General features: G+C 43.4%; 1 protein-coding gene across 1 annotated transcript in view; it reads left to right on the top strand.

Moving 5' to 3' along the window:
- The window catches only part of LOC135907653 (ubiquitin-like modifier-activating enzyme 1), a 93634-nt gene that overhangs the window by 19652 nt on the left and 49089 nt on the right, over positions 1–24893 (top strand). Inside the window, exons 9-16 of the mRNA XM_065439348.2 lie at positions 2666–2763; positions 4614–4760; positions 6625–6795; positions 9343–9447; positions 10679–10759; positions 11305–11457; positions 16849–17014; positions 24662–24858. Of these exons, the coding sequence (XP_065295420.1) occupies positions 2666–2763; positions 4614–4760; positions 6625–6795; positions 9343–9447; positions 10679–10759; positions 11305–11457; positions 16849–17014; positions 24662–24858 (1118 nt within the window). The remainder of the gene's footprint in view (positions 1–2665; positions 2764–4613; positions 4761–6624; positions 6796–9342; positions 9448–10678; positions 10760–11304; positions 11458–16848; positions 17015–24661; positions 24859–24893) is intronic.

Below are 24893 nucleotides of genomic sequence, written 5' to 3'. Positions count from 1 at the left end.
GTTGATGGAAATAGCTCATATTAGAAAATATTTGCTTCTGTATGCATCTTCTTTTTATTTGTATTTGAGAATGTTTGACTCAATTTTCAATGGGTTTAACCATTTCTTTCAAAGATATTTTATTCGCTGAGCATTTTACTAACCCTGCCCTTCTGTTTTCTTTTTGAACAAAATAAACACTACTCCTTACTATACTATTCAAACTAGATTAGGTAGTTTGTTTATTTTTTAACATGCTTCCTAGAGAGTGACAGCGTCGGGCTACATGGTGTCAACCCGTCTTAACTATAATGAAGTTCTGTGTCACTCAGGGAATTTCTAAAGGCACTAGGGAAAAACCTGGAAAACTCAGGGAATTTGGAAATGTCCACTTGGTAGATGCCCTACAGTTTCTTGTAATATCACTAACCAAGAAATGAAAGAAGCTATTGTTTGCACTTTCAATAGCTAACTATTGCAGTACTTTTGATACTACAAGGTTGCTCATTTTTGCTTTTTGGTTGAACATAGACATACTGAACAGTGCAGACATCAGGACTCTAAGAAGACAACAATGTGGGCTTCTTTTGCCTCATTCGGTGCCTCGTTACTCGCTGCTTTATTCTGTTATTTGTCAACTTGGCTACCTTTACTGTTTCCTGCCTTTTTCTTGTACAATTGCGAACCAATTTTCCAGACCTCGCGGGGACTAAAAAGTAGTCCAAAAAATCGAACACACCAAAAAACTTGTTCACCCCAAAAAATAAAATTTATTAGGCTTAGAGTGGCTTCAAAAAAGTCTAATGCCCTGCCTCATACTACACTTTGAGGCGATCAGATTTGCTTGGATTTCTGCAACAGTCATGTCTTCATTTACAGTCGACAGAAACGTCACCGTATTGGCGATCTTCGTTGCAGAGATCACTATAGAAATCGAAGAAACGAACGACGTTGCTTCGTAACCACTTGGCTCTTGCAAAGACACAGGAGGTGGCGCCGATCGCACTAATGCGAAGCCACACAAAGACGCAACGTCTCCAAGACACACCTGCTCTGTGGACACACCCTGTGCAAAATTGCAACCGAAACTTATAAAAAAGAAACTGATCCCGTATAAAGTGATCATGACAATAGTGTGCCGAGAGAAAAAATAAAGAAAAAGTGCCGTCCCCTGGAGCGTTTTGTCAGCTAACATAAGGAAGAGTTGGCATGGCCTCCGAAACAGGAGGATGGCACGCGCTCTCTGTTGATAGCTTGCGCCTCCCAATCTTGAAGGCTATAAAGTGGGCCACTGGAAGCCAAGCCAGTGGAAAATTCTATATGGTGGCCTCCACGATTGAGTAGCATGGCTCGGAATGAGCAATTTAGTTTTCGTACTTCGGGGCCTAAATTCATCTGAAAAATCGGTTGCAAAAATACATTAGCTCTATAGGAGCCCTTATGGTGCATTTATAACGTCCGGAATATTGATCAAGTCCGAATTTCATTAGTCCAAAATATTTGGCGGCTACTGTATGTATTCCATTCCTCGCATAAAAACACTAGTTCATAATCAGCTGCCACATTGTTGTGTTCTTGTAGCCCTGTTGTCTGCACTGTTTGTCCAGTATGCCAATGTCAATAGGGCTATTGCTAGTAGTATCATTCTATCAATAGTGGTATTGATAGTACTAATACTAACAGTAGCCTTTTGTGCACTATTGGTACTTTCAAAAGCATATTGATACTGTTGATAATCAATTTACCAATAGTTTTTGATCGCTATCATGGTGTCACTCTAACCTGACTCTTTTTCTTTTTGCAAGTAGACTGCATGTTTTCATGAACTAATGAAGGGTCAAATATTTTTGTTGAGGCAGCTTTCAAGCATACATCACCTTTAGCTTTTATGCAACCTGTTGCTGTTATCGCTGTTTATTGTTATTATTATTATTATTGTTGTTGTTGTTACCGCTGTTTATTATTTATTATTTTTCCTGCACAGAAATCACTAGGAAAGAAGGCTCATATTTTATTTCTCCCACCCCATTTATTCAGATTTAAGTGATCCCATGTAAACATTGTTATTAGACCAGCTATCACTCTTTCCGGTGCCACTCAAGTCTCTCCTTGGTATTGTCCTCTATAATATTTATGGACAGGGACGATGAACCTGGCTCCAACTGCCATTACTAATGCACATGACATACACTCATACCATCGCAGAATGCCACTTCTACAGCACTACATTCACTCCAGTCTTATTTTTGTTTTGTTTTCCTTCATGCTTCTGCTGGTTTGGTGAAGAAATGAAACCTGGGTGAAAAGTTGGTTTACATTCATCTTAAGAACAATGTATGCTGTTGTACCTGTTGACAGAAGTGTGTACAGTTTTTCATTAAATGGTTGTTAGTAGTACTGGTGGTACTGGCAGTACTAGTAATGAGTTGTGCTGGTGTTTGGTTTTCTGCATTCCCGGTTGTCCTGCAGGTGAAACTAGTTGGGAGAAGTTGTGTCTGTAAATTTAAAAGTACGATTTATGTTTTACACACCTCTGGGTTCTGTTCATAGAAGCAGACAGTTAATTTCTAACACGAATTTGCTGAAATGTCTGGGTCATTTCATTCTCTGCATTCATCAGCAAACCTTAAACTTCTTTGTAGGCGCTGTTGCTAACTTTTTTTTCTCGTTCCTCACCTTCATTTAGGGCCATACACTTTTAGCGTCGGAGACACAACTCGCTTCAATGACTACGGACATGGTGGCGTTGCGACGCAGATTAAGATGCCGAAAGACATCGAATTTGTGAGTTTGCTTTCACTGTGATGGCATTCGATCCCTTTGTATGCACACAAACTACTTAACGTAGCGTGTGAGAATATTAACCTTGTAAATTTAACCACATTTATAATTAGTTTTCTGTTTTTAGCTTAAAAATAATTAGAATAGGTGATTTGTTGTATGGTTTTCTTAGCTTCATTGTCTGTTGATCTTTGTACGGTCATAACCCCCTTCAGTCATGGTGTATGTATTTATGTATGCAAGTTGTTTTTGCCACTTCTGTCCAGTCGTGGCGAGGAAGAACACGCGGACACTGTTTTCTGGGTAAATTGAACACTGTGCTTAGGTAACATTGCTCCAGTTCAATTTAGAGAGCTGTGTATTATTACTAACGATCACTTTGCTGAAGGCACTATAGTAGCATGTTTGACAGCACATTAGACGTGCCACATTCTGTTAGCAACAGAATTGTACACGTTGCTGTAAAGGTATCTGATTGCAATTACTTCATTCAAAAACGTGACGATTACATCTACCAATTACTGCCCCACAAAAGTGATTAAGCAATTACTCACAATTGGTAACTTCTATTTGAGTTTCCTCTGAACTTTTATTAACATTTCACAAATACAGTAAACAGAACAAGCTTGCCTGGCACTTTCAGTGTGATCTTGGCACCCCCTCACACACTGTTTATCTTTACTAACAATTGCTTCTCAAAACTTTCGTCGGTCATCTTCCCTAGCTTTTGTTGTGAAGTCATCAGTAGCGACACCAATAACTCACTAAATGAGCACGTCGGGCAGCGTTATAATGTACATTTTATATTGCGTGCAATGTTGAGGGGTTACTTAATGTCTAGGTCCTCCATGAAGCGCAGCATGTCGTTGTTGCTGGCACTTAAAAAATACGCTTCCGGTTAAGCCATTGAAGAGCTGAAAAATTGTCTAGGTGTGATTTCCTGGCATTAACGCCCCAAGTGGCCTATCGCTATCGAGACATACCAGTTCAGTTGTTTGGGCAACATCTGGTGGAGCGTTAACATAAGGAAAGAAATACTAAGCTCCCGATTTTATCTGTCTTAATGTGCGAATTCACGAAGATGCTGCCTGCCACAATCTCAATCGTTTTGCTGTAGTTCTCGCCAAATTAAGGTTGTTAAATCTGTGTTGCCTGTTACAGCAAGTCTCGTCAATAAATTAACTGGTCACATGTAGTTAGTTGCTGAAGAAATGTAATTGAATTACAGTGAGCCTTATCGAGTAAAGAAGGTAATTCTTACATCAAAAAACTACCAAACTGTGTCATTGATTACATGCACTAATTTGTTACGTTCAAGTTTGGCCAGCAATGGTAAACGTATAATTATCCCTGTCACGACTTGCTTGCGGCCAGTAATTAACTTGCGCATGCACTGTTGGCAAAATGACTGACCACAACAATGATTGATACTATGCAGTCAAACCTTGCTAAAACGAAAACGGTTGTAACAAATTATGGGATATAAATGAAGTAAATATTAAGAAATTTCTCATCTATATTGGTGTGAAAGGAATATATGCTTATAAGGAATATTGGGTACTGTGGAGGTATTTTTGGGTCAGATCTGGCTTCATTAAAATGAAGTTCAATTGTATTTAATTACCCTGCGAATGTGAAGACTCACTAGAAGATGCATGAACCATCATCCTGCAACATTCACTTACTTTCAATGCAGTCCCCAACGCTTTAGAATAAAATTACGTAAATTTGACGCACTTATTGACAGCCTGTCATAATTCGTGACAGAAGGAGATAAGAAAAGTTTTCAACTGTCAGGCATAGCTGGTGGCTGATTGCGGTAGCAAAAAACCTGGCTCGTTACGGACTTCCAGAAATCCCTGGAGGACTCGTTGGTAGCCCCCGTGTTCGTATCATCGGGCTCTGCCAACCCGGATCGCCCAACCTTGTTGCACGTGGGATTTCAAGCTCTGCACACTTTCGAGAAGAAGCACTCGCGTCTGCCCCGCCCTTGGAACAAGGTACGTGACTTCGACCTATATGGCGTCATCCACGGTCACAAAAATTTATAGAACACTTATCCCCATATTTTAGCCTCTTACCTTGCCTTAATTCAGGAAAGGGCGTTGCTGCACTTTTATCAACTGATGTGGTCGCTATACTTCGGCTAAGACATTTAGTCGAATCCTGCTACAATGAAATTCTGTGGTCGCACATAAAGCTTAGTTGTTTGGCAAATTGAGTAAAAGAAAAAAAATTCTGTGCATATTTAGCGATAAATGCGAGAGAGATGCGTTACCTTAAAAAGTGCTACATCATGCCTCTTTGAGGTCTTGGATCCATGATTTAAACCACGTTGCGAAGTGTTGTTTAGTAGCTCACTTAACACATGTCCTGCTTCTTCGAGAAGCAAAGTGCGACTTACGGTGGTCCATAGCAGACTACTGTCAGTTGCACTATATACAGTAGAACCTCGTTTGTACGGTCTGGAAAAAAATGCAAGAAAAATGTACTAACTGGAAAAACATACAATCCGAAGTTGCAAAAAAAATTTGCCAACTCAAACATAATTGGCACTTAGGTAATGTGAAGTGTATCACGAATCGCTGAAGCACGGTATGCCTGCCGAACAGGTGGAGCTTAATGCGTGTATTGTCATTCTTGTGGCTTAGGCAAGCTTAACGTGTCTGCTCCTCAAATTTGGCCTCGCAGGAAGTTTTCATGTGCCCACTCGGCACAAATCGTTGGGGCACGAGAAGCCAATGCTCGAAGAACCGGTGTGGCCCAAGCGACCCGAGACGCAAGTTGTTGTTTTCCCGCTGCGTAGTGTTTTAACACGGTGATGGGAAACCTAAGCGAAATTGAGCTGGTGGGCAACGCTGGAATATGATGCTGCCAGAGCAAAACATGAAGCTTACTTTACACCGCCTGCAGTAGGGAACGGCATACAGTGTGCTTCCAACGGAATTACGCCCCGCGCACTGTGAAACCAAAAAAGGTGCATATCGCAGAAGGGTTGGCAACGATAGCTGTGAATGCAGCATGCGACAACCCGGGAGGAGATTTGCTGGTACTGGAAGAGGAAACCGAGTGTGCGCTGGCGTTTTCATGGCAAGGCAGCCGGGCAAGTGTTGGGGGGGGAGCTGTTGAGGCAGGCAGCCACTGTTCTCGACTGTGCACACCTCCAGCCTTTTCTCGTTTACGTAGGATCTAGCAGCCGGAACACGATTGATACGATTGCAGCCTGGCGATGTACCGAAAGTTGGTTCCAGGGACGTATAAACCAGTAAAGAGTGAGCGTGACTGTATGGGGTCAGTGCCCGTGCCGAGCAAACAATGTATCGCCTTGTCAAGCTTTCCCAGGTGCACCCATGTGCATGTTTGTACAACACTCTACTGAGTGAGAAGTGGCGCCGCTTCCTTGAAATGCAGTATCTTCTGCTGCAAGGTTCAAATAATTCCATGTGTTACAGTCGAACCCACTTATAACATTACCAACCAACAAAAATTTGCAAGTGCCAAGAATTAGAAACATTTGTGCGTGTGACCTTGATTCTCTGGCACGAAGCAGATTGTATGTGCTCTTACTTGAAATTTGAGCTGATTTTGCACTGTACAGCAGTTTGGTGCTTTGCAGGCACTATCATCAGTGCACGATCTGCGCACATTGCTTGTATTTACAATGCCCAAACCTAGTGAGAGGCTTTAAGTCGCGAAAATTTTTATATTAAACGCACCAAGTGTGCCTATTTCATTATTGCATCTCATTTGATAATCACTTCTTTGACCACGCAGCTGTGTAGCTGTGAAGCTGTGCAGCCAATCTTATGTTCTTGTTCGTAGTTTGAACACCTCTCTCTGTTTCCGTGCTTCCTCGCACCGCAGGGGGATGCAGCCGAAGTGGTGAGCTTGGCCAGAAAGAAGAATGCCTCGCTGTCCACTCCGCTGGCGAGCCTGGACGAGGCTTTCCTCTCCACCATGGCCTACGTGTCGGCAGGCTCCCTCTGCCCCATGCAGGCAGTGATAGGAGGTATTGCTGCCCAAGAGATAATGAAGGCAAGCTCATGTGCACCATGTCTCGCGTATCAATTGTATTGTGCACGTATCTCAACTCACTGTGTACAACTGCATGGCTAAGGAAGGTTTCTCCCAGGAATCGGACTTTCCAGTCCTTGCCTGCAAGGACCAGCTGTGGTCTGTTCATGTACAAAAGAAAGCCAGTCATTGCATGTCACTGAATTGACATCTCATCGCGAGATCGCAATTATTCCAAGGACTTTCATCATACTGTGATTGTAATGCCATCATTTCAGACACACAGCTAAGAGAATTTTAATTCACCATCCTGATGCCACCAAATCAGTTGCGGTTGTCACCAAAAACAGTATGATGTAGATAACAGGAGGGGGAGGGGAATGTGCTAATACATGGCCTCCAAGATCTTTGGCACCGTGCTTGCACAGCTTTTCAACGCGTGATCAGCTGTGGAGGCCATGCCTGATGCAGAATTTCTTCACAGCATCCTTGCAAATGGCAGCACTGGTATAGTAAGCGAATGTTTCAAAGTTTATATGGCCAATGAAAGTACTATCCTTACTTCGTATAGCTGTCTACTAATTTGTTATCACAATTGATGGTTTGCCTTTCTGGCAAAGCTGCAACATTTTTTCGCATTATTGATTTTGTTATTTATGATAATGCACAGACAAGTGATTATTTCTATTTCTTTCTGCAATGCAGCATGTGCCATAAACTGTGTCTTCATGCAAACGAAGTGTTGGATGCACAAAAGCTTATTTTGTTCTTTGCAAAGAAATGTCACATCTCAGTGACAACAGTGGCATCCTATGGATATCGCATGGGCATCCACTGCCAGAAAATGGATATCCTAGGAACATGTCGAATAGTACGTCCTGCGAACATCCCTTGCATGTACACGAGTGACTTCATGGGGACATGCTGCGTACATTTTACAGACATATGCTAAGGCCTTTTGCAGTTTTTGCTATAATCTCTAGCTATTTCATTTGCAGTGCATGATGTGTGACAGACGCAACAGGCAGAGTGCCTTTGCGTCAAGAACAGATAAATTGCATGCACACATTACACATGCAAGCGTACCGAAGTGCCATATATTCCACTCTTCGAGGCATTTTACCATGCACAATTGGCTCATTGAACTAACTTGAACTAAGTTTTCAAAATAAATTACATCATAAAATTTGCAAAGTATGATGTATACACGAGCTGTAGACCTGATAGGTACGGATTGCGATTCTGACATGCAAGAAAAAATAATTCTATTTCGAGGAAACTCAAAGACAAAGCCTCTAAGAGGACAAATATTTATGTGTATGCCAAAAGAGGTCCATATGCGATATCTTTGGGACGTCCGTGGCAAGATATCTGAAACTGAACATCCGGTAGATGTCTTCCTTGTCTCCTAAATGGTACTGGGGCATGAGTTGGATTCCTTGCAGAAGGATGTCGGCAAGCTTCGCCTAAAGCATGCATGGCTGATGGACATAGGCTTTTCTCGTGCAAGTAATGAGATGCTTGAGGCGATCTCTCCTCAGCGTTTCTTCTGTATTTCTCAAGCTGACAGGCTGCCGTGGCAGCCTTCTCACAATTCTTAAAAGGCCCCTTTTGGGGCCACCAGTGTGATGCCTCGGCAGTGCATGCATATAGCTTGCCACCCATGACACCTCTTTGCAGCTGTTATAGCAGTGTCATTCTTTGACGCCGACAGCCGCGGCTTGTTACATGCGATCGGAGCACCCAGGAAGCAGTTAAACGAGTGAACACAATCAGCAGCCAGGCGGAGGAAGGTGGTGGGGAGGGGCATTTGGCCTCCCTGCCTATATAGTTTTCTCATGTCAGCTCTGTCATCCCCCTATTTAGATTTTTTTCATGCAACCTGGTTATAACAATGGAATTTTTGTCGCACTTGAATATTGTCATAAGTGGGTTCGACTGTATGCCATTCGTGGAACCCCTGTGTTTCGTGGTACCCAGTTTCAGAACCTTTGATATGGAAGGACTAAGTATTGCATACTTGTTAATCTCCTCTACTAAAGTGCAAGCTGCTATGCTGAAAAAAAATTAATTATGGCGTTTTACGTGCCAAACACTTTCTGATTATGAGGCACGCCGTAGTGGGGGACTCCGGAAATTTCAACCACCTGGGGTTCTCTAACGTGCACCTAAATCTAAGTACGCGGGTGTTCTTGCATTTCGCCTCCATCGAAATGGGGCCGCCGTGGCGGGGATTCGATCCCGCGACCTCATGCTCAGCAGCCCAACACCATAGCCACTACGCAACCACAGCGGGTAGCTGCTACGCTGAAACAGATTTCATGGATTGGTGACAGAGGAGTTAAATACATATTTAAACCACCCAGGTGGAATCGTAATACTACATTCTATCATCTCGAATACCTCATGCACCCGTTACAGTGCCTTCTACCTCGATAGCTGCCATATCTGATGTGGACTGACTCCCACCATCGCACAGTAGTTCCATGGGGGAGGTCAAAATTAAGGTTTATGACAGAGTTGAGTGTTTGTACATTTTGTGATTGTGTTCTTTTTTACCTTCATCAGGCTTGCAGTGGCAAGTTTATGCCAATCCAGCAGTGGTTCTACTTTGATGCCTTTGAGTGCCTTCCCCAGTCAGGCAACGTTTCGGAAGAGAGTGCCAACGCATTGGTAAGTTTGTGAATGGTTTTTTATATTATTTTTTATTTTATTTTTTATTGCACCTTTAGCATTTGCTTAGCAAGCTACTAGAACACTCGTGTGGCCCTATTTTCATCTTCACTCAGCTCTAATTTACACATTTTTCCCCCCAACAAGGTCCTCAGAGTGGTGTGCTTTGTGATTGAGTGCTATACAGTAGTAGAACCTCATTGATACGATCCTGTTTCACATGATTTATCAGCAGCAACGTTTGCAATCAAGAACATAAAAGATCCCATATGAGCAAGATAAGGTACGAGACATGCACGATCGAGAACAGTAGGTACGCGCCACGGCAGCTTCTCTGCAGTACTCAACCACCCATGTAAAGTCAGAATGCCAGCATGCACCCAGTTTCCTACTCCAGTACTAACCAATCTCGCGGGTCATCGCAAGTCGTATTCACAGCTATCGGGGCCGAACCTATTGCAGTAAGCATCTTCACCTATCTGTTTTACATTTAATAGGCGATGACATTAAGGCGCTGCCATTACCTGGCGCAGGCAGTGCGAAGTGAGCGCCATGTTTCACTCTGGCAGGAGCGCATTCTGGCATCGTCTACCAGCCAGAGTGACCCAAAACACGCATTGTCGTTTTAAGACGGCGATGGCAAACCAAAATGAATTTGAGCTGGTGGGCAATGCTGGAACATGATGCCATAATGCCACCGGAGCAGCACATGATGCTCACTTCGTGCCGCCTGCAGCAGGAAACGGCGGTGTGTTTGGGTTATCTCCTATTAAAAGAGTGCATTCCGCTTTTCTATGCCACATGTACATGTTGTGAAGCAGATAAGTGAATCTTGAATCGGTTTACTGTAGCATGAATAAAAGACAGGACAAAAAAAGACACACAAGGATACACACGGTGCATTAGCACCGTGTGTGTCCTTGTGCGTAGAAAATGGGATTGTATGAACAAGTTTCTACTGTATTGGGCTACGGGCAGCCCATAAAGAATGGGAAACACATGGCTTGTGAAGTTGAGGTGATGCACTGCCTATGAAGACTGGGGTACGCGTCACCCATGGATATGAAGTTATATGTAATCTATAAAAATTGGGTACACATGACCCATAAAGATAGGGCTATGAACAGCCCATGAAGATAAGGTGCTTGTTAAGATCAAAGATGGGTTAGAATAGACTAAGTATGGTGTTTCATGCTTTGTAGTAGCAAGCCTCATTTTCACTTTTGCCCAGGCGAAAACACGATACGGAGCTCAAGCATGTGTCTTTGGAGCTGATGTGCAGAAGAAGCTGGCATCACAGAAATACTTCCTGGTGAGTACTGCATATGCTCAAAAGTAGATTATAATGGTGTCTTTTCTTTTTTAACCACACTGTGTATTTCTACTAAAAAATCCTGATTTGTGTAAATCAACGCATCCTTAGATGCATATTGCTTGCTACCTGTAAGCTGTTCTTTTTTTGGATAAGTGATAAAGAAAGATAAATGTGTGGTGTCGTAGCTTGAAGTGTTATGCGAGACTCGGCGGTACTTGGCGATTATCATGCGCAACACCACGATAATCGTCGAAGTGCAGATTGACCAGTTCGCAGATAAGCATGTACATGCGCAGCAACATGCTGACTAGTTTTGTCGGCTACTTATAAAATAAAGTCACTTACGTTCTTGGGAATCCTTTATTTCAGGCAAGCCGATTATTTGGGCTTTGAAGCAGTCCCCGTTTAAGTTGATTTGTTGGTCGAAGGCTGCATGTGCAAGTGTTATTGTTTATACTGCAGCTGACATTCTATTTTACACCCACTCCTGCAGTAGCCCTGAAGAGGACGTTGGTATTTTGAACTGTAATACATAAACGCAGGTTGGTGCTGGGGCCATCGGCTGCGAACTGCTCAAGAACTTCGCTATGATGGGTCTGGGCTCCAAGGGTGGCTGCATTTACGTCACGGACATGGACGTCATCGAACGGTCCAACCTCAACCGGCAGTTCTTATTCCGACCCTGGGACGTTGGTGTGAGCAGCGATCTTTATCGCTCTCATTTGTGCCTGTGCGGGGGCCTGGCTGTAAAGCCGTCATAGTGCCAGTCTGGTTTGATCATAGTAGTGTTTTGTGCAGACCTAAAGGCCAACTGCAAGAAAATATTGGACCGCATGAAAAGTCTAGTTTGAGACAGTGTATATATAGAGGCGCATCCGTGCAAAATTTGACATTTGAAATACTAGTGGGAGCAAAATGAGAAGTTGGCAGAAATGGGTGTTCTTGACACCGAAACAGGAAAAAATAAAACCATAACTACTACTCTTTGGTAGTGGCGCATGACATAAAACATGTGGTTCTTCGACATGGCACCCACGGCTGCCCACGGTACACCGAAAAATCCCAGAGGCAACGATGGCAACGCTAGCCGCTGGGTGCACATGTCATCTGCTATTTAGAGGCTGATAGTTGGAAAATTAGACAACTACCAGCTCTGCAGCTTTGCTATGATTGCTTCAGTAGTATACGCTACTGATTTGTAACCAGTTTAGCCTACGTGAAATTTCACTAAAGTTGGACAGCTTTAGCGGCGTACTGCTGTTTGCCAACCCAGCCATTTGTCAGCTTCGAACGCAGTACACAGTAGCTATGTGCTAAAACTGTCTCAATGGGGGCAATTGCAGCCCCGTCACTGTTCTTCCACTGGTCAAATGAACAGAAGTGGTAGCTCTAAGTTGTCTGCAATCAGGGGAAACCTGGAATTTTGGAGGAATTTGTCAGTTCAGCGAAATTCAGGGGGGAAATGGGGAATTTTCACTTTGGTTGCTCAGAATCGGAGGAATTAGTACCCAAAGTAGTTACGGTGAGGCTAGTAGCATGCCAAGATGAAGTGAATCTTTCAAGTGAATCTGCACCATCTGCAAATAATGGTGTTGCTTGCTGGTTTTGGCTGTTGAAGCTGGCTATCAGTTGGTGAAAATGTATGGGCGGGCATAGCAACTTGGCAAGCTATAAACAACCATATTTTTCCTTGCTCCTGAACCTCCTGTGTCATAAAATGCTAAGAAACTTTCATAAGTACAGTCAGGGAAAACCTGAAAAAAGTCAGAGAATATAAAAATTCCAACCTAGTAGACACCCTGGGCTTTGCATTGTCATTTATGTGCTGTAGGGCTTGACTAAAGCACGAAGACAAAGCAGTTGATCACAACACCTGTTACACAAAACTCTAGCTTCGCGTCAGTTTTCCAAAAAGAACAAAATTCAATGAGGAAAAAACTAATTAAATTTTGTTTGTCTTTTACAACACCACAGCTTGAAAGTTTCATTACCTTTTTCATCGTCGTCATCAGCCTATTTTTGTGGCCACTGCCCCCAGAGATCTCCAATTACTCCTGGCCTGCGCTAGCTGATTCCAAGATGTACCTACAAATTTTCTCATTTCATCACCCCATCCACGTCTCCATCCTCGACTGCACATCTTTCCCTTTGCACAAAATCTGTAACTCTAAAGTCATACTGCTGACTGGCAGCAGTTGTGCAACCAGATGCAAATGCTCGCTTTTCTTAAAAGGTGGCCATGTTGAGCCAGTCGCTTCCTGCTCAGTTTATTAGTCGCACGACCGCATTCACCACACTGCTGAATCAATCAGACGTGAAGGAACAGGACATCTGTATACAGTGATACTTATTTTATGTGGGGATGCTATTGTGAGCAAATAGCGACTGGCCGGTTGTACTCGCCGTTGTGAGCGTAGGTCACGTTCAGTCACTTTTTGGTCGCCAGTCGCAAATGGTTGCACAACATCCTCAAGTCGCTGGTGTGATTGAGCCTTAATTAAGGCATCGGTTATGGACCCTATGCATTAAATTGTCAACTAGAATATCGACTATATCCCCATTTGCTCGCTGATCCACACTGCTGGCTTCCTGTCTCGTAACATTACGCATAACTATTTACGTTGTATTTCTTGTTGCACAGCTAACTTCTCAATCTTCTTTCATAGCCTTCAAGTTTCCGCCCCATATGTTAGTACCTGTAGAACACAATGATTGTACTCTTCCGTTTCCAAGGATAGCAGTTAGGTCCCAGTCATGATTTGGTAATGCGTGTCATATGCAGTCCTACCCATTCTTATTCTTCCGTAAATTTCCTTCTCATGACCAGGGTCCCCTGTGAGTAATTTCCCTAGATAAACCTACTCTTGCACAGATTCTAGAGACTTACTACCAATCCTGGTTTCTCGTTTTCTTGTGAAGACCTGCATTCTGCATATTAATTTTCAACCCTTCTCATAATTTTCTCGGCTGAGGCACTCAGTCATCTGCTAAAATTCATCTCCAGCGTGCTGAGCAGGACAGTGTTATCTAAAACTGGATGCTGCTGAGATAACCGCTACATTATTACAGTTGTCTTACGTTAATTCGATCCTGACGGGATTGACGAAACTGGTCGGCTTATCAGGCGGGTCGAATTAAACAAAAGGCAGCACAAACGCCGAAACACGCCATTGACACACCTAACAGTGTTTGCCTTTAAAGTTAGCTTCGCCTTTGTACAGACGTGTTATGCGGTGAAGCATACCAAGCGAGGAAAGGAGCCACTGCTGCAGGGCATAGCATGTGTTCCTTAATTTGCACACGCACATGCGCCATCTCCGGCCGCAGTATGAGCACCGAGGCGGCCAATAAGTTCACCAACAGGCATTCAGAGTTTTATAAAGTCCCCCTCTCTTTTGTTGGCTTTAAACGTCCCCTCAACTTTCTGAGCTTCTTTTTTCTTTCACCTCACTGCCTTCCTTTCAAAACGATAGCATCAAGGGCCCTGTGTCGCAAAAGATTCGGCGTCGCCACTGGCTTCCGCGGCCAAGAAAATCGTCCCGAATTATGCAGGCCCTCCACATGGCGCAGAGGCGTTACTGAACTAACTGAATTTCTCAAAGTAAAATGCATCACAAAATTCGTAACGTACAACTTGCACACAACCTACAGACATACAGCATAGGATTGTAATTTGAATATATGAGACAGCATAATTTCATTATGCAGAAACTTAAACACAAACTCCTTTTCCACCTGCTGTGTGAGGTCTGTCTTAGTAGAAGCAGTGCAGCCCGCTTGCTTCCTTTCAACACCATCAAAAAAGAACCAGAAAGCTTGCCTTCGTGCATAGCGTTCACCACCAGCATTTCCAGGAAAACATTATCATTACATAAGCTGAAGTTGTTGGGAAGCGTGAGAAGCAGTCAGGCATCTTTGAATGCTATCGTGCTCCACTCTTAAAGGCAAAGCTTAAGTGTCCTCCCAAACATTTTGCTAGCTTTTCCAGAACACAGATGGTATTCTTCCGCTTCACAGTTCAAGGCACATGTGAGCGCATGTAATTATGGAGTGCATACTAGGCCCCGTTCTGCATATTAGGCCCCCCGACGGCAGAAATGCGCCTACAGTGCATATAATTGCTATCGCACTAAAAAAAGAGTTGCACTGAAGTATATGTATATTCCAATTCAGCATTTGGGCAGTAGTCGGCATCGGAAGTATCGCCGCTTGACTCACTTGCAGCAGACCAGCCGGCGTGTGCGCCCACAGCATAATCGAACCGTGCATGTGAATGCATGCAAGCAAACTAGGCGGTGGCGCGCGCCTCAGAAAAACCAAACAAGTCAGAAAGTTGCAGTAAACCTTGATCCCATTGCCAATGAGGGGCAGTCAGTTTCTCGACTTATGATTGGGTGGTTGATGCGTTTGATTTTGTATGTGCTTATTTTCTAAAAGCCTAGTCTACTTCTATGACAGAGCCTGCCCCGTTTCAGCAAAGCCTCTTGAATTTTCACACCCTTGTTGGCGTAATCTTACCTCACGATAATAACTCTCATCAGTCTCCTGCATGTTTCCTTTGTTGAACACTACGTGCCCAGCACATTCCTGACAAGAAAGGGTTTCCCATGCACTCTGCAAAAGTGCTCGTGCACTTTGATTTCGATGCACGTTAGAAACCCCAGGTAGACATATCTCATTTGTTGTCCTCCATCAGAACTTGTGTATGTCCTCACCATTTTTTGTGGGTCCTCGTTTTTTCAAGAGCGCTGTTTAAACAATTCGTGAATTGCCGACAAGCCCATCAGTAGTTTCTAAGCAATGCCACTGCAGCCTGCGTAATAGCCCCTATGTTACTTGGAGATGTTGAACCCACTAAATCAAAATTTTCGCTCCATACAAGGTATGGTGCGCAAATGTTGGTATGGTTGTATGGTATGGTGGTGGTATGGTATGGTGGTGGTATGGTTGGCATGGTGCGGAACACAACAAAGCGTGTCGTGTTCTTTGCCAGACCTTCACACGATATTGTCGGCATTTTTGTTGGAAGTGAGAAGAGCGCAGAGCTGCAGTTAGAAAAACATGCCCGCTGCATGCATGTGACTATCAGCACCAGGAGCGTGCTGTCAAGATGCACAGTGATGAAGTTCACTCAGCATTTGTGTGCATATAAATTATTTTGCAAGTGTACACATTCAAGCACCCATTGGAAACTGTCCTTCAGTATGTAGCTACTAACTGTGCAGCTGTGATCAGCAAAGCAAGAGTGATTGAAAGATAGACTACAATATTGACTAGGAGGAGAGAGGACACCAGGCACTAGCCTTCCTTGTACCTGTTAATTTTATGCTCGTATCGTTCAAGCATGTACCAGTTCACCCATTAATGCACAACAGGGAACTGCGTGTGTGAATAATTTATTTTGGTGCAGTATATTATTAAATATATAGGTGTTTAGGTATGATGCTACCAGTTTTGCTTGCTTCTTTCGTGGGAAGAGTAGGGCTTTATATCTTCCATGTTGTTATCCTTGAAAATAGGATTTTCTCCTTTTTTCTTTCTGAGATGCTTGTTGTCATGATGTGTGTATTATACTGCGCTATTTCTTTTTCCTTCCTCTTTTTTCTTTGTCTTTTCTCTACTTTTTAAGCTCAGTTGCTCTTGGAATGCACTACTTCTTTACTACCTTAAATTAACACTCTTGTAGTGAAGAAGAAATGGTGGGGCTGTCGCTGTCCACGAGATCAGTGCTTGGGCTTGGCTGGCACTGCTCGGCCTTTTATTGGTGCTTCATAGCCTAAAGAAATCGCATGCAACGTTTGGTCACCACATCTTGCAGACAGTGACAGCCATGAAACACTTCTACACTGCTCTTATTTGTCTGCTTGCATGACTGTATTGAAATGGCGAACTCCCCACACAGTATTTGACTGCGAGAAGACTACACTCTTGTAAAGACTTATGTGAAGACTCGTGTGAAGACTGCACTTGCGTAAATATGTTAAAAATTATTGATAAATTTTTTAGCACTGCAGCTAAAAGCTCTTTTGGGTCTTTAACCTTTCTCTCTGTGTGTGTCTCTCTCTCTCTCTCTCTTCCTTCCCCAGCAATTGAAGTCGCGTGTTGCTGCAAGGGCTGCGGGCAATATGAACCCAGATGTCGAGATTTTGCCGCACTGCAACCGAGTTGGCCACGACACCGAGAATGTCTACACGGACGACTTCTTCAACTCCCTCAATGGAGTGGCCAACGCCCTCGACAACGTTGAGTCGCGTGAGTTCCATCTCGCTTGCATCTGAAGGAAACTTCTCAAAGCCTGGCTAATGAAGCTGGTGTGCTCTATCATCATTTCTTCTTGTTCTGTTAAAGCAATTAACACTCTTAGCCTACTTCACCCCCCCCTCCCTTGGCATGCTTATGCTGTTTGCTATCTAAAACCAAAAACATTGCTGTCGCTAGCAAAACAGAGAGGGAAATTGCCATCTCTGACTGATGAAAGTGAGAATCTGCGCTCTCCTAGCTGGCAATGAAAATTAAAGTTGCATGCCTGAAAAAGATGCCTACGCAATTGTACCGTAGTTCATTCTAAGTCAGATATGCTGAACTCCGATTCTACAGTGCCAGCAGGACAAGACTGGCTACAGTTTGGAGACTGCATTTAAAGAAGCTTTCTTTGTGCCATCCGCGAGCCTGGAGCAAGGGAGATCTCAGAATGACCTCTACAGGTTGTAAATGAGCATATCTTCAGCCATACGGTGTGTCACTACATTGCTTGAGTGGTAATCGCAGTAACATTGGCAGTTGTCGTGAGATGGGCTCTGTCAGAATTACAATAGAACCTCATTCATGCAATGCCGTTTCTTACGATTTGTCACCACCAATGTTCGCAATTGAGAAGGCAAGAAATTACCCAGTACAGTTAACGTTTATCTTTTACTGGTTAATACATTCCCAGAAATCACTCTTTTGGCACCAGTGTTCAGTATTTCGCCAGAGTGTGATCGTACGGTGCATTTTCCAACCACTAAATCCCGTGTAAACAAGAAAAGGTGTTAGCCACACGCGGTCCAGAGCAATAGACAACCGTAATGGCAGCTTTCCCGCAGTACTCACGTGTGCCTGTCACGAGAATATGGCGCCAAACACTTGGTTTCCTATTCCAATAGCAGCAAATCTCCTCGCGGGTCTTTGCATGTTGCCATTGACAGTTATCACCGCCAACCAATTGCAACAGACATCTTCACTTAACAACTTTGCAGCACGTACGTGTAGTGTAGGAGAGTGTAATGCATGCTTTTAGTAGGCGATAATCCAAGCATGCCGCCTTGTCCTGCTGGAGGCAGCGCGAAGTGAGCGCCATGTTTTTTAATGGTGGCAACGTGGTTTCATGTTCCAATGCTGCCCACCAGCTCGATTTTGTTTTGGTTTCCCATCACTGTCTTAAAACGGCAATGAGCGTCTCGGGTCGCTTGGGCCCCTAGAGCTCAACACACCTCGGCTTCTCGTGCCACAACGACTCTCATCAAGTAGGCGTGTTGAAACATTCCTGCCGAAATGGTCCATCCAAAGAAGCTGCTGACCCAGTCCACATGACCCAGGCACAAACGCAAGCTTGCCAAAACCGCAAAAACGACAATGCACGTCTTGGGCAACGCCAGCTTGGCACCAGTCACCGTCGCCTGCTACAATGATTCGCGCAAAGTTTTGCATTACGTAGATGTCAACTATAGTTGAGTCTGCTGAATTTTTTAGTGACGTTGGATCATACTCTTTCCCTGTTAGTATGTTTTCTTTCTCGCATTTTTTTTTCCAAGATGTATGAACGAGGTTCCACTTCCTTCCTTTCTTTCTGTCTTTCTTTTTAAAGAAATACTGTTGAATGGTGCTAAGTACCCACCATGGTCGCGGGCTCGAGCCTGACTGTGGTGGCATTTCGATAGGGGTGAAATGCGAAAACGGTTGTGCACTGTGAATTCGGTGCACATTAAAGTACCCCAAGTACTCAAAATTAATCCATTGTGACCCCTATCAGAGTCCCTTATGGCATGCCTCGTAATCAATAGTTGTTTTGGCACATAAAACCCCTGGTTTTATTTATTCATTCATTGTACTTAAAGTAAGTGGTGGCACATTTTTGAAGTTAGAAATCCTACAACATGCTTTTTTTGCACATAAAAGGATAACACTTGGCAAGTATGAATGTTGGTAAACACTTATCAACATATTATGCTAAAGTTGGTTAGTGACCAGTGACTTTTTTGCGACTTAACAGCACAATTTGGTGGCATCTCAGCAAGTTAGAAGTTAGAAAAATTGCTTTCAAAATAAGTGTCTATAACCACCTTTATAATTCAAAAGCTGCAATTATATTGTGCCGTACAATTAGCCAGCTAGAATTAGCTGTACGATGCAGCACATAATCACGTTTGCCGCTTTAACAACATGAACAAGTCTACGTCGCAGAATTATTTCTGTGTTCATGGACGCTGTACACTGGAATATTTGGTCATAACATGTACCGAATTGTTTTTTGGGTTGACAAAATCGGGCTTCACGTTTTCTTTTTTTCCACCTGTGCTGAATTTGTCAACTCAACATATGAAGGCAAACAAAATTTTAGTTGTCATCGTAGTTGTCATGGGATCAGTGCCTCCAGAAGAGGCACTGATCCCATGGCATTGGATAGATATGTTAAGGCAAAGCAAGAACTGAATCTTATGTTGCGAAATGCAAAGGATTTCTTTTTTCGCGTTCGCCTGCACAATTTGTTAAGAACTAACCCACGAAAATTTTGGTCTTCTATTTTACCTCGCGATTCTTCATCCACTTCTTTCAGAATAGATAATGACGTCACCAACGACCCGGCGGTGATATCCGATGCATTCAACAAGTATTTCCAATCCGTGTTTGTTTGCGATAACAACTTCATCCCGACACTTACCACTATAGTTTCTTCTGAAGCAATCAGTGACGTTGAGATAAACTGCGAAGGCGTCCTCAACCTTATATTAAACCTGGATGTTAAGAAATGCACCGGTCCGGACGGGATACACAATGCGTTCCTTGTTCGTTATTCGTTGTGGTCATCAAAATATCTGTCCATCATATTCAGAAAGTCCTTATCATCCTCTACTGTACCTTCTTCATGGAAGTTAGCCAAAGTGCTCCCTCTTTATAAATCTGGAGATAAGCAGTGCTTGTCGAGTTACAGACCAATTTCACTGACGTCACAGTCATGCAAAATGTTGGAACACATCATTCATAAGCACATCACGCTCTTTCTGGAATCAAATAATTTATTGTCTAACAAGCAACATGGGTTTAGGCGCGGTTTTAGTACGCTAACGCAGCTAGTTGAGTTCACGCATGACATTTCATTTAACCTTGACGTAGGCAACCAGGTCGATGCAATTTTTATAGATTTCTCGAAGGCATTTGACACCGTTTTACATTCTAAACTTATTGCTAAACTTAATGCTGTACTGAATAACCCTCATTTGGTTAACTGGATTTTAAGCTTTCTCTCATTTCGCTCCCAGTTCGTCTCTTACAGTTCGACTGACTCCGCTACTGTTGATGTGACATCAGGTGTGCCCCAAGGCTCCGTCCTTGGGCCACTTCTTTTTTTATTATACATAAACGATTTGCCACTTCACTGCTCTTCTAACATCCGTCTCTATGCTGATGACTGCGTTTTATATGAAGTGATTAAATCTTCTAATGATCATTATCGCCTTCAAGAGTCGTTTTCTAGGTTTTGCGATTGGTGTAACACTTGGCAAATGAACATTAATTTCAATAAAACCGTTCTGATGTCTTTCTGCAACAAATCTTCCCCCTCCCTTTTCAGTTACTCGTCCAATGGCCGTACAGTAGATAAGGTTTCTGAGTATAAGTATCTTGGTGTCATTTTTACGCATAACATGTCATGGTCCAAACACATCGACTACATATGCAGTAAAGCACTAAAAAAATTAGGTTACTTAAGACGAACGCTAACCCGATCTCCTAAAGACACAAAGGTACTAATGTATAAATCTCTAATCCGCCCTGTTCTTGATTATGCATCTGTAGTTTGGAGCCCGCATAAGCAGTTAGAAATTAATAAACTAGAGGCTATACAGAAAAAAGCTGTGCGATTTATATGTCATCGTTACGATCGAGACTTTTCGCCCTCTTTAGCACTTTCTTCCTTGAACCTAAACACGCTCTCTTCGCGTCGCCGCGTCGACTCATTAAAATTTTTGCACTCCATTGTCAATTCTTCAGTTAGGCTCTCAAATGATAATTACATTAACTTCACGCCGGGATCATCAACAAGAAGACATCATGACCTAAACTTAATACCCTACTACGCACGTACTAACATGTTCAAATTCAGCTTCTTTCCCCGCTCAATCGAAGACTGGAATTCATTACCTGGATCCATTCGCTCATGTTCATCCCAAATTTTTGCAACCGCCATCCCAGATGCATAATTATGAGTATGGGTATGGGCATAATCAGGCATGGGTATGCCTGGCAGCATTTGTATAACATTTGTATAACTTGTGTATTCTTTCACCAGTGCTCTTTTGTAAAAGTGTTCACTTGTATTTTTTTGTATTTTCCTTTTCATCTGTGCTCTTTAATAGTGTTCACTTGTGTTTACCGCTGTATATTCCCATGCATTTTCTGTACATTTTCTTAACCCACTCCTGCTATAGCGCAAATTGCGCTGCAGTATGTATAAATAAATAAATAAATAAATAAAATGTAAAAGGCCTCTACACCTTGCCAGTAATTTCACTATTCACCACCTGCACTATACGAATGGGGCACTAACAAACATGAAACATTTCAGTAAATACTTTACGTCATGCCAGCAAACATTACAGTAAACCAACTACAATTCTAGCAACTTTGCAACAAAATTTAGCAAAGCTTTAAGGAATCCTTGGTCTCAGTTTAGTGACATGTTCAAACAGAGTTGGCAACACTGTAATTTGCTGTGGTTTGGGGGCACCAAACCTTATTTTATTACAAGGAAAATTGGAATTTTAAAACGCCCTGTCAGTACTGCTTTAGTTGTTCTTGTTTGTTAGGTCAGAATATTTGTCATTCTTTCCACCCTCTTGGTGAACTTGCGAGCTTGTTGCAAAAGAAAATCTGGTAGAACCCATCCCACGACGTATGTTGACGTTACTGCTATTAGCATTTAAGCAACGTGTCAACACACCGTATTACAGCCGCCAGAACGCACCGTGTGTAAGGCGTGTATGTAGCTGGGATACTCTGTCACGCTTGACCTGGGGAAACGCTGCGCCAGCCAGTGCCACTGCAGTGAAGTCTCCGCATGGTACATTTGCGAATTTCAGACAAGACTGTCTGAATATTTGATGCGGGACCGACTCTGCCTACCACCCATGAAATTTATATTATTTGTTGTCTTTGAAGAGTGGCACGTAAACAGTAGCACATTCCCAGTGACCCAACTTGGCATCAGTGGCGCTCATTGAAGGGAAGAACGTACCCAGTTACACATAGCTAGTGACCCAAGTCGACATACCCAGTTACACATAGCCATTGCCAAGTCGACGTAAAAGACATTCATTGAAGAGTGGCACATAACACGTAACCCAGGTTTGTGGTGACCCGTACCCGCCGTGGTTGCTCAGTGGCTATGGTGTTGGGCTGCCGAGCACGAGGTCGCGGGATCGAATCCCGGCCACGGCGGCCGCATTTCAATGGGGGCGAAATGCGAAAACACCCATGTGCTTAGATTTAGGTGCACGTTAAAGAACCACAGGTGGTCAAAATTTCCGGAGTCCTCCACTACGGCGTGCCTCATAATCAGAAAGTGGTTTTGGCACGTAAAACCCCAAATATTATTATTATTATTATTGGTGACCCGTGGTTGCTTAGTGGCTTTGGTACTGCGCTGCGAAGCGCAAGGTCACAAGATCAAATCCCAGCCATGGCGGCCGCATTTCTATGGGGGTGAATTGTAAAAACACCCGTGTACTTAGATTCAGGTCCACGTTAAAGAACCCCAGCTGGTCAAAATTAATCAGGAGTCCCCACTACGGCAGGCCTCATAATCAGAACGTGGTTTTGGCGTGTAAAATCCCATAATTCAATTAAAATTTTAAGTTTGTGGTAACGAGGCTCGTTGAAGAGCGGCACATAAGTAGTGGCACGCACCAGTAATACAGGTTGGCAGGAAACGGCTTGGTTCCTGGTTCCTGGTTCCCTAATCACAACAGTGTGATGCTCTAACCACTAGACCACAGACTACGCAGTGGCGCAAGTTGGCAGGCAAAAAAGGTTATAGGCATTGGCAGACAGGCAGACAGCTCCCAGAAAGTACCCTAATAATGCTAAATGAATTAAAAGTCAAAGACGTGCAGCAATGCCTGATGCGACATCATCTTGGAGGCCATTAGTTTCGAGTGCTGCAATCGTTGCCGCTTGCCATCAAAGAAAAGGGGCATCCTCAAAACTTTTTCGCTACACTAAGTTGATTGCAAGTGCTTAATTTATTCCTCCACTTGAAAATTTTCGCCATAAAAGTTGCAGCCAGAGACAAGGAAACACAAAGACAACTATTCACATTCGCACACCAGGACAACAGTAAGCGCCCCTGGTTACCAGACATGCCCAAGGACATGCCATGCCAATGTCTTGGGACTTTGTCCATGGATACCACTCTGTTGTGTACAACACAGTCCAGTGTGAAAGTGAACTCATGAGCATACGGCGCATGCGAATTTTTCCCCCTGGCAATTGTACAACCATTTGAATCTGCAACATACAACTTGTGGTTGGTGCCATCTTTTTACACACAACTTTGCAGCGCACCGACAATAGCATCGGCTGGCACTGGCAGCTAAAGCACCAGCAGAACGAGAGCCACACATTAGAGGTTTTCCTTCAGCAGTGGACAAAGCTGTGCACTCTCTGCCAGTATAAAAGGGAACACCAGATTTGTGTTCAAAGCCGACAATTTTCCTTGTGTGTGCTTGTGGTGAGGAAAAGTTCCATGAGCAGAATTCTTAACAAGAGCGCAACGTAACTAATACCGTGCGTACATACTCGCTCGAGAGCCACACTTCTTTTTGCTAACTTTACGAGCTGTGTCCCTTACACAGGGGTAAGCCATTACAGTCCAGTTTTTTCCGGTTGTGCATAATACGCATATTTCCTTTGTGCAAAAAGAGCAAACACTATAGTTTCTATAACGCATTTCTTTGTGCACTCCATGCAGCTGGTGCCCATCTAGTCCTCACTGCTGTCTGTGTCACTGCAGGTTCGGTTCGGCAGGACACTTGTGAATACGGTCGTCCTCAGTGGCCTACAAATGGTTACGTATGTGTAGATATGGCTGTGATGTCAAAAGTTTTTGCAATAGTGTTTGAAGAGAGCACACACAAGCAGCAGCAACGGCTTCTTCAGTCGTCCAATCTGCATCTTCAAATTCTTTTCATCCACTTTCTTTTTCAAATCTTTGGCTGCCAAGCTGGGAGTGCACCACTTACATAAGCACTTAGTCCCTGAGTCCCTTAGCGGCCCTTAGTCTAGTACAGTTTGTTATAATGAACTGAACATATAATGTATAACTGTGCATAATGAATTGTCTAGTTCATTATAACGAAATCGCATACAACACAAAAATAGCTTTGTTTTATCCAATATGCATTATAAACAACACATATTTTACGCTGTGTAGAGGTGAGACCTGTTTTTATTTAATTCGTTATATCCAATAATTTGTTATATTGAGGTTTGACTGTGTATATGGTATCAGTGAGGTTCTGACTTGCACGCTTGCAAGAATCACTGTTTGAACACATATGATGTGGTGGTCCATTTAACATTGGTAGAGAGAGTACGTGCACTGCATGGCGGAAACACGAGAAGTGAACCACACTGGCGTCGCAGGCAACTATGTGGACAGCCGCTGCGTCCGGCTCGGCAAGCCGCTGCTCGAGTCAGGCACCCTGGGCACCAAGGGCAATGTCCAGGTGGTGGTTCCCCATCTGTCCGAGTCATACTCGTCATCGCATGACCCAGCCGAGATGTCCATCCCCATCTGCACGCTCAAGCATTTTCCCAATGCCATCGAGCACACATTGCAGGTTCGTGTTGACACCTTGCTCAGATTGAGTAGTTG

Source organism: Dermacentor albipictus, chromosome 10 (genome assembly GCF_038994185.2).
Source record: "Dermacentor albipictus isolate Rhodes 1998 colony chromosome 10, USDA_Dalb.pri_finalv2, whole genome shotgun sequence".
Taxonomy (NCBI): domain Eukaryota; kingdom Metazoa; phylum Arthropoda; class Arachnida; order Ixodida; family Ixodidae; genus Dermacentor; species Dermacentor albipictus.
Note: the sequence above shows the minus strand (reverse complement) of the source record. Positions and strands in the feature narration are given on the sequence as shown.